We start from the raw sequence: 10,574 nt of genomic DNA, 5'->3' as shown, positions 1-10,574 counted from the left end.
TTGTATTTTTTATCTTGTCCACTTGGTTGGGTTTTTTTTCTGCAGTCTTCTGGAGAGGTGTGCAACATCTGGATCTGTAATACTAAAATAATATCAAGCAGTTCCCTCAAGTTATTTTTGGTGCATAAGGTTTTTTTTTGGAAGTTAGCATTGTGTACAGGCATAGCTGTCATGGAAATGTTGAATGCCTTTAATGTTGTGTGGGCTTGGGGATTTTGATGGGTTCAGAATTATTATTTAAAATTATAAAGTTAATTATAAAGATAATATTATTATGTTATTCTAGAGCCAACAGGGAAGAAATTGCAGGACTTTGTGGATAAAACAGAGTATAAAATTCAGTGTTGACAAATGTAATTCATGCAGGGGAAAAGGGAACATTCATTATATATATGGTTGGCTCTGAACGGAACTTGGGAATAAAATCTGAATTTGAATCTTATTATGAGTTGAATTTAATGCTCAGCAGTCAAACAAAACAAAATAAAAACCTGACTGCTAAGAATATGAAGAAAGAAATAGGGATCAAAATGGAGAACTTAATTATGTCATTGTACATGTGCATCTCGAGTGTGCCATATACAGCTCTGATCTCCCAATCTCCTAAAAACCAAGTTAGTAGCTGAGGAAGGACCACAGAACCAGAGAAGTGTGACAGTTGAACAAAGATATGAAAACACTTCTGTAACAACAGTAGGTTGGAAAAGAGTTAAATCAGTGAATATGTTGTGATGACTGTGAGGAGCATGAAGATTGATCTGAGGTCAGTCACTTGCCATCCTTCTGACAAAGAAGCTAAGAGGGACTCAAAGGAAACTAGAAGGTACAGGTTCAAAGCAGATAGAAGTATCTCTTCTCACCACAGGTAATAGAGCTGTGGACTGCTCTTTGGACTTGCCACAGGATGTCTTGGATCCTCAAAGCTTGTATAGGTTCAGAGAAAAATGGTATAAATTTACAGAAAATAAATCGATCTGGAGCCATTGAATAGAAGGGGTCAGCTTTGGCTAATGGAAATTCTTGAAGTACAAATAGGTGGAAGCTGGGAGAGTGTTTCTGCCTGCTTATGATTGAACTCTTTTGGCAGTCTCTAATGATTGTTGTCAGAGAGAAGGTAACGGATTAGGTAAACGCTAGGTCTGATCTAGTAGAGCTGTTTATTTGTAGTACCTGTAGGCTGTCGGCAGCACTAGCACTGTATGTTGTTGCTGGTCAGTTGTCAAAGGTTGTTGGCAGACTCAAAGAGTTGTTCAGAGGTTGCTGTGCAAAGTATTTGGGTGTGATTGAGGCACTGATACTGATTTGATTTCCATTAACTCATTTTTTAAATTATACTGCATGAAATTTTTAAAAGCTGGAAGTCACTGATCTTCATTTGTGTTTCAAATTCCCCACAAATTTTAAGTATTACAGAAATTGCAAGGTTCTCTGTATAACTCTATTCTAGCAAAATAAACAGCTAAAAAGCTTAGCAAGCAACTCAGAACTCGTCAACACCAGATCTAAAATGATGTGATCAAGTAAGGCTTCTAGCATCAATCTGTGTCTGATTATGGATGCTGGATAAATAACCAGAAAAGGTGAATCTTTTCCTGCCACCTGAAATTGAGGGCAGATTAGAAGAAAACAGTATTGCAGGTACTCTTGCTTCCCGCTATTGCTTTGTTCACATCCTCTGCCTACTGAATACCAAACAATCTTCTGACTGGCATATTATTAGTCCACCTTTAAAATAAGTCAGACAGTTGACCAAGAATCATTTGAGGCTGACGGTGCTGCCAAATGTACTAAAGGCCTCAGCTGAAATTCTCATCAGGGTTGTGAGTCTCTTAACTTTCATGTGGATCCCTTATTTGATTCAGCATTCAGATCCAGCTGACTGATGCTGACTGTTCTGAGAAGTATTAGAAATAAAAGGGAAACCGAATTCTTGCAAATTGGCTGTAACATTCTTTGTGTGGGATGTCCTTGAGAATTCCTTTTGATTATTTCAGATTGGATTTGCCAGAGCAGTAAGGGACATTCAGAAAAGTAGTTCATGGCAGGAATATATGTTAGATGCTTTCTAAGTCTTTTCCATTTCGGTTATCTGGTTCTGTGGCCTGCTTAAGTTAGTTTTTCAGCCTTTTAAGGCATATACACCTGGTATTCCCAGCTGTGTAGCACTTGAGGATAAACAATTACTTGGAGTATCCTTTTCATAAACCATAAGTTAATAATTCTGTCAAGTAGAAAGAATGTCCTTTTTGGTTTTGGTTTGAGAGACCAGCAACTTTGGCAGGGATGTTTGCGCTCTGAGTTTTCCAACTTTTAAATTACTCTTTAACTTTCTGTATGAGTCCTGCAGCTACTTCCTAGGTTTTCAGTATTTCCCCCTCTTGTCTTTTTCATAGCAGTTTGTACAAATCCTCACACTGTGCAAATTCATCCGTGTTCTCTGTTTTTGTTCGGCATGATTTGACTTTGACAGGGTGGTTTGTCCTCCTCCTGTGCCTTCACTTCACAGTGCAGCATAGCTGTGAGATGGCAAAGCAGAGAGGGAGCTGCTCAGCAGCCGTGTGACTCAAACCTGAAGTTTTAGTTTCCTGCAGTTCCTGTCAATTCCATCAGCCTGGAACTAACAGTCTTGGTGCTTCTCTTTGAGATGCGGCTTGCAAAAATGCAAGCTGGAAACCTGGGGTCTAGTATGTTAGTAAGTTTTTGGTTGGTGGATTTTTTTGTGGGTTAGGGTTTTGGGGTTTTTTTCCCCAAACTGGAAAATTTAAAGAAAGATTTATTTTTTTTTAATTTACTAAACAATTATTTTAGTATCTTAGTATTTTTCACCTGTGTGCAGAACTTTATTCCTCTGTCTCTGTAAGATAGTCTTAGACCTGAAGCACTGTAACTTTTGACAGGAGTTTGTGTGTCTAAACTGTCCTGGAATTTTCTTTGCTTTGGTTGTTAATGAAAGTGGACAACTACCTTCATCCTTAAGGCATTTTAAACTCTTACCTTAAGCTCTTTATTCCCATGTCTGGTCTCACCATCATCTTGAACATCCCCCACAGCCACCCACCTTATTCTGAACTAATTGCCTGCTACTATGAGAAATCGGCTTTTCTGCTGCTTTTGCCATGTTGCAGAGTGACAAGGAGAGATGGTGGTATTTCAGCTTTCTGTAGAAGGTACGGAGACGTTTTCTCCAGCAGATAGAGTTCAGCTAGAAGTAACATGGAAACAGTACTAAAATACCAGTCACAACTTATTACCCTTCCATTGGAGGAAGTACATCTCCTTTGCAGTCTGCAACACAAAATACATTGCGAGGGGAAGTGTGATTTCTTCTTTTTCATCAGGATTACCTTGCTCCTCCACAGAGTCTTTAAAATGACACATCCTTGCAGAGCATATTTGATGACTTTCAGTAAATCTTTGCAACTTTGTCATCAAAACGACACATTGTACCATTTTATTTCTTTGAGGCAACAGAACAGTGAAGTGGAAAGTCTGGTTCCAGTACAGACAGTAGCATTTAATAATCGTAACGAATCCTTTTGTGCCTTTTTCATTGAGAATGTATTTATTCTTTATTCCACTAGAGAATCTAGTTAGTTGTATTCAAAGCAGATGAAAAGGTAATAGGTAACATCTTAATTGTCTGGTGATCTGGTGGGGAGAGGTGAGGTGTTTGGTTTTGTCAGCATGCAGAGATCTCAAAAAAAGCCGTGCAGCTAATGTCATTTTTTTAAAATGTTAGTTTCCCCTCCAAAACCCGTCTTTCTAAACTCAGCATGGTTGATCTGGGTTTCATTGTGGAACAATGCATCAAGGAAGGCCCTTGTAGAGAAGTACTTGGAGAGGTTAGTCCATCTTCTAGGAAATGCTTACTTTGAAGTCAGTGCTACCTGATTTAGCTTGTGATGTCAAGCTTTGGAATTTTGGAAAAATGCCTGATCCTGGATTGCTGTAGAAATGAAGATTTTATTTTTCTTCTTTTTTGTTGGAACTTGCATTGAGTGTAGGGATAAGAACAACTGAAAATCTACAGGATAGCCAGTTGTTTCATGTACATGGCATTGCTCTTAAACTTAGTAAGTTCTAATCCAGAAGCACTGTGAGCATTTGTTTTGCCCATGGTGTCCTGGTCTTGGCTTTGCACAGGGCAAGCTTATCCTCCATGCTAGAGAGGCCATACTGCTTCTGGACTCAAGCTGCCTCTGAGATCACTTTGGTGGTATTACCTGTTAGTGCTGATCATGTGACAGCAGTCCTGAGCTTAAAAACTGATAGATCTGATTTGTCTGTGCACAAAGTCAGTCAGCCATCTGAATGGCATCATGTACTACTGAGCAATGACAATATCAATTTTACCTGGTGACTATTTTAAAAATACTTGCATGTAAGATGTGTGCTGTTATTTAAAATAGACGCTGGCATGAGTATGAATGGGTCAGGTCTCTGCTTTTTTAAAGAAAACTAAAGAGTTCAGAGTTTCTGGCATGGATTTGGGGCGGGTGTTAATTACTTTTTTTTTTTAATTTTACATGACTAAAACACAGTGGAAGTGTTTCTTAGGAGAGATCTTATATTAGGGGTGAGGATAAGTGCTTTTTTGAGTCAGGGTATACTTTTCTTTTTACTGTTTTTTCATAGCATTCACTAAAAATTGGACGGTGACATGATCTTTGTGCTCCTGCTTGTGCATATTAATACAGCAAAGAGTACTTTCAAGTACTGGTGTCCCCCCTTCATCTTTGTTTTCACTAGTTCATATTTTCCCTTTTCACTTTCTGTTCCATTTAACTGTAGCTATGTTGTCAAAAATTCTAGAATATAAGATGTGTAACATTCTCATAGTGCTAGAGCTATTTTTAACTATAAACATGGGATCTGAATCAACTCAAAAGAAACTGACAACAATTGCTTTATGAGCCAGAGGGTGGGGGAAGTCTAAATTATGAGATGACAGTACAACATAGTTGTACTTTGCTTGTGGTTTTGGTCTGTCATTTCAAAAGAGCATTTCCCTGTCAAATTGTATTGGTATATTATTACAGTTTTAAAACAAAGAAACAAAATCCTAATTTTACCTTGAGTGGTGCTGAAAAATTTTAAGCTACCAGATGGCTGATGTGCATGCTGATTAGATTTTTTTACAAAATATTATTTTTTTTACCTAGTCCTGCCTGTGTCGCACATTTGTAAATATTAAGTGCAGACACAGTAATCTTAAAAGCAGTGAGGAGTTGGTTTTAAAAAACAAAACCCTTTTTGTATCACTAATCACATCAGAAGAAGATTTGAAAGTTTATTGTGTGTGCTTATCCATAGCAGTCCTTATTTTAGTCATCAATATTTGAAATGTCTTTTTTCTTTATTCATTTAAAACAACTTGATTACATGATTTTTTATTTTTTTTTTTAACTGTCTTACATTTTCTGACTTATCCTGTCTTGCTCTTTTAGAAGGAGTTCTGGAAAGTCTACAAAAATGGACTTCAGGGAGAAAGTAACACAGGACATAACTGGTATTCATTTTACCTTGCATTTCCATTAATCATTGGCCTTTTTGTTATCCTCATTGTCATTTTTGTCATATGGAGATGCCTGTTTAAAAAGAAAATGCGTAGACAGTCGGTGTACGTGCATAGGGGAGCCCACGAAGCAATGGGTGATGGTGCTGTGGCTGACAGCAGAGGTCCTCTTCCGCCGCCTCTCAGCATTGTTCATTCCCCACAGGAGGAAATGTATGAAGTCAGTGGGCTCTCTCCAGGAGGTCTGAGCTATACGGATGGACGGTCAGACTCGATATCTACAAGGCTCTCAAACTGTGATCCTCCTCCTTCATATGAGGAAGCCACTGGTGAAATCAGTATGAGAAGTGAAACTGAACAACATTTAGATCCACCCCCACAATATGAAGACATTGTGAACTCCAGTTCAGCCAGTGCGATTGCACTATCTCCTCTTGTCACCAGTACCAAGTAAAGCAAGAAGAATGATACGGACTTTTAAAAAATTACTAATCATTTTGTAGCACTTTATCTTGGCTTATTATGCATTTCTGTAATTTAATAGACTTGTACAATGAACTTCACTTTTGGTTTAGATTCACTTGTTCTTTGGGTTTGGGATTTCTTGCCCTATGGCAGGTCTTAAAAGATAAGGAGTCTGTATTGAGAGTGCAGATGCAAATGTGGTGCTCTGTCATACTTCTCAAAAGTAACTCTGCTTTGAGGGATATCACTTGTTTTATTCCAGATGTTGTCCACATTCCCCACAAGATTTGTGGAATTCCCCTCCCCTTTCTTACTGCAGACTGTCAGAATTGCCTGAGATAGGCCTTCCTTAAGCCACATTTTAGATAGCTATTTACACTAAAGGGGACCGATTTTGAAGTATTGCCTCTTGTCTGATTGGTTCATTTTTCTTATTTGGATTTTTGTTACATGATGCACCCTATCATGGGCCCTTGGAAGGCTGAGAGCAGTATGCCTTTGTGTACAAACCAGTATCTCATTAAGAGTATGCTGCCATAATAGCAATAATTTCTGAGTCCTAGCAGAAGAGTTATGTTCTAAAGCTTTTGCTATTACAACTCAAAATTCTTTAAATGTTTAGACGCTAACAATTCAAGATACTAATTAGTGAATTAGTGTACTTTTTTGTCTGTGTTCTGCCTTTCCTCGCTGTTTTCCTATCTGTTCTTATTTGCATATTCTAGAGGTGAGAATGTGAGGTGTGCATACGTTAACTTTAGAACTTGAAAGTTCACGCAACAGTAAATAATGAAACACTGAAATAATCAAGTGGATAAAATCCTGATCATAGATTTCCTACCATACTCTTCACTGGGACCAGGATGTTATCCATAAACACATAAACCCAAAGGTATTAGTTTCCTCTTTAAAAGGGAAAAATGGAAAAGCATTCATTGTGTGAGACTTTTTTTTTTTCAAAATATGAAATAAAAACCCCTTCCTCAAATCCTCATACTCTTGCTTCTTGCATATTTACATGTACTGTGTGTGCACCTTGTGTTGGTGGATATGGAAATTCTTTGTAGAGAGTATAGATACCTTTTTCGACAACAAACATATTTACTGCTTATCCTTTCTAACAAGGTGCTTCTGTTGCAAAAATTAACAATACATTACAATGAAATAAAACTACTTATATTTTTCATTGTTTATAAGAACAGTGTAGTACTTTTATCCGTGACATGAATTCTTAAATTGCACTCCATTCTCAGTGTATGCAAGTCTCTTTTTCACAGTTCTTAGGTTACAGGGGCTCATCAGAGTAAGAGGTGCTGGGAGTGTGTTAGTCCAGGCTGGCTCCAGTAGTGTGTGGCCAGCCTGGCTCTGTTCTCTCCAGCTGCGAGGCCTACCTAGTGCAGGGCAGAACCATGAGGGCCCACTGTGTTGTACTGCTAAGAACACAACACAGGCATAGCCCTCTACACATTGGTCTGGAGTGACTTTTTGAGGCTGAAGAGATTTGGATTTCTGTCAGACTTGATGCAAGTTAGAATAGAGGCTTGTGCAGAATTTCAACCACCTGGTTTAGGTGTTGATGGTAGTTAAGGTGGTGCAAGCTGTAGTGTGGGGATTCTTTTTTCCCAGCTTGATTTAAAAGTTCATTGCTTGGTTTAGCTTCTGAATATTCATTTCATTTCTTTCTTCTCGCACCAAGGTAGCATGGCAGTAGATTTATTATTGTTCTGTGTCCTACAAATCATTTAGCACCAACTGAAATATAGTTAGCCCTAAAGGACTACTGTGTTATTTTGGCTTTCTTACAACAGAAACCCAAACTGCATCTTGTTCCAGAGACCCCAAATGAAATGCCAGTGGCATCCATTTGAAATTGCTGTTAATGTCTGAGATGTGTGCTGAGATGTCTGCCGTCTCATAGGGGCTTGGCCTGTCTTTTCCCTAAGGCATTTTACAGAAAGTGGCTGAATGAAAAGAAATATATGGTCATAGGTGGGTATGTATATGCACATTTATGTAAGAATTAGATAGAATGTATTGACAAGTGAAGTAAGGATTTTAGGATTAAATTTATGTTCTCGTTTTTGAAAAAGAATAGGTTGCCTAAGTTGTCTGCTGGAGATCTTCAGTTGCTAAGGTAAATTGTATTAGAGTTAATAGAGGAACTCCAGGCCAAACTGTTGTCAAAAAGATAACTCTTATTTATATTTATTATATATAACAGATATTGGGTGGATAAGTACAGTATGTTCTGGACACTTGTAGTAAGAATTGCCTAGGTTTTGTTTTTGGACTGTCTGACCTTTTCTTTTGAAGTGGTTTTAGCTCTTATGTGTCTGAATTGCCACCTGTAGAAGTTAAAAGTTCCTTTTATACTGAGCAACTGCTACATAGTGCTTTAGGCAGATGTTACCAAAACAAAGTGCCTCATCTCAACATGCAGGAACCACCTCAAAAAGAGCTGGTATTTCAACATCCATGCCATATTGGCATTTCCTGTGCCTGGGAGCACAGCTAGTAGTTTTAGCACTAACTCTTTTTGTTTGGATATAAGACTTTCCTGTAGGAAATGCATAGAGATCACCCATTTCACATTAGGTCATTCAGCAGCTGTCATCATTCCCTGAACAGGAGCACCATCATTTTAGAGATGAGCTGGCTTTTTTTTTTTTTAATTACTCTTATGTTCCACTATCACTTTTAACAGCTTTATTTTTCTGGCTCTGAGTTGAATATGTTGCTGTATCCTGTAGATACTTTTATGTGCAGTGCAAAAATTACGCTTTTCTTTCAAAAAAGGCCACAACCAAATATTTAAAATGATCTGTGAGTTGAATTTATCGGGCTATGCCTTTTCCCTGTACATGATCATAAAAGCCATTGTGGGCTATAACCTTATGTCTCAGTGAATAAATTTCATTATTAAACAAAACTTGCGTGGGACAGTTATCCAAATGCATTTCCTGTAAGTCATGAACAGCTTTCTCCATATTGGAATAATATCAAACTACAAATGATTTTGTTCTGTTTTGTGAAGTATGGGAAAATGGCTTAGTCTTCTGGCTGGCTTTTCTAATCTGATTGAAAAATAAAATTTCATTTTTACTGGGTTTTTATACAGCTTTTATTACAGGTCACTTAGTTGTTTTACCTATCCTGTAATTACATTGTCATGTAATAAATATTATAAATTTTTAGTGGTACCTCTAAAAGTTTTGCAAGTCTGAATGCAGTACTGTCTTGACTGATGACATCAATAGTCAGGATACTGACTTTCCCAGTTCTGAATATAACATTGGATTTCATATTAGGACTGAGATGATTTATCAGCTAAAACTAACTTAAATGTAAGTGTTGCTGTTTTATGAAATCATGGAAATTAATTATTTGCTTAGATGATACTTGGCATTAGTGAAGGTTGTTCTGTCTTCACTGGATGTAAATAACCTCTGATTACAGTATTGCATATTTTAAAGGGGTTTGGTTTACATTAAATTATCCTATTTAAACATTTTTGCCTATGTTTATAGAAAAACTTTTGTAACATTTGTTTTTGGATATGATAAATAAAATTTTTTAAGATGCCTCTAATGTTTCAAAATGTCAATTCTACAACTACAGTGAGAATTAATTCTGTATTTGAGTGGTGGCCTTTTGATTTTCGTTGTTATATATACTTATTCTGTTGCAGTGAATCAATTGTTTTGGTAACTTAAAATACAAATATTTTGTTTGCAGGTAGACTTGGTATTGTTTCAAAATTCAGGCTTGTTTTTAATCAGATTTATGAATTTATTTTTTTCCTTTTTTTGTTGTAGCCATAGCTAACAGTTACAGGCAGAGGGAAAACAGAAATTGTTCTCTGTTACAACATATTGAAACAGTACACTGTAGCAACAAATGTTTAAGTCAGAGGACTTAATTTCAGAGTTGGCTTCAGCTGTTTGAAAGAAAGTGATTGCAAAAGTTTGCATCAGCTCTGGGAATGATATATTAATAACAAACAAAAAAAAAAAAACCAAAACCCAAACCCAGCAAACCAACCTTGCATTAGTGATCCCTGCTGGAAACTAAAGATTTCCATTCCAGCTAAGAAAAAGTTTCTCTCACCCTTTCTCACTCAGCTGCTAGTAAATAGGATGTGTCCCTGGTATTTTTCACTAGCTTACCACAGGACTGGAGTCTGTTGGAGATGTTAGTGAGGCCTCAGAGGAGGTATGTATCTCAGAGTTCTGTGAACACGAGTGCAGTGTTGTACAAAAGTACCAGAAGAGTCACCTGGAGCAACAAAGTGTATGTGACTTTCCAAGCTGTCACGTGCATAGTGTAGCACCTTGATCCCCTTGGTAAGCTTTTATGTGCATAGCTCAGACCAACACCATCCAAACAGAAGGCTCTGTGTTTGGTTAAGTGGCATTTGCAGTGCAGATACACGTCCAGTGTCCTGACCATACATCCATCAGCACTGGCTCATGTGTTTGCACGTGGTTCAGTGCACAATTGCCTCTGCATGCCTGGCTTCTAGCTATTGAAACGTGGCAGATAAAATGTTAAAGTGGTATCATGAATCTTCGTGTCTATAAAAATCAAATCATCC

At 37.5% G+C, this 10,574-nt stretch overlaps 1 protein-coding gene across 2 annotated transcripts in view; it reads left to right on the top strand.

Moving 5' to 3' along the window:
- Positions 1-9,563, top strand: part of PRRG1 (proline rich and Gla domain 1) — a 43,413-nt gene extending 33,850 nt beyond the window's left edge. For both annotated transcript variants that reach the window (XM_074905387.1, XM_074905395.1), the window contains one exon: positions 5,448-9,563. In XM_074905387.1, coding sequence (XP_074761488.1) covers positions 5,448-5,969 — 522 coding nt within the window. In that variant the 3' untranslated portion in view covers positions 5,970-9,563. The remainder of the gene's footprint in view (positions 1-5,447) is intronic.
- Positions 9,564-10,574: the final 1,011 nt, after the last annotated feature.

The sequence above is a fragment of the Athene noctua genome, chromosome 1 (assembly GCF_965140245.1).
Source record: "Athene noctua chromosome 1, bAthNoc1.hap1.1, whole genome shotgun sequence".
Classification (NCBI taxonomy): domain Eukaryota; kingdom Metazoa; phylum Chordata; class Aves; order Strigiformes; family Strigidae; genus Athene; species Athene noctua.
The sequence above is the reverse complement of the archived record's forward strand: the minus strand, read 5'-3'. Positions and strand labels throughout refer to the sequence as shown.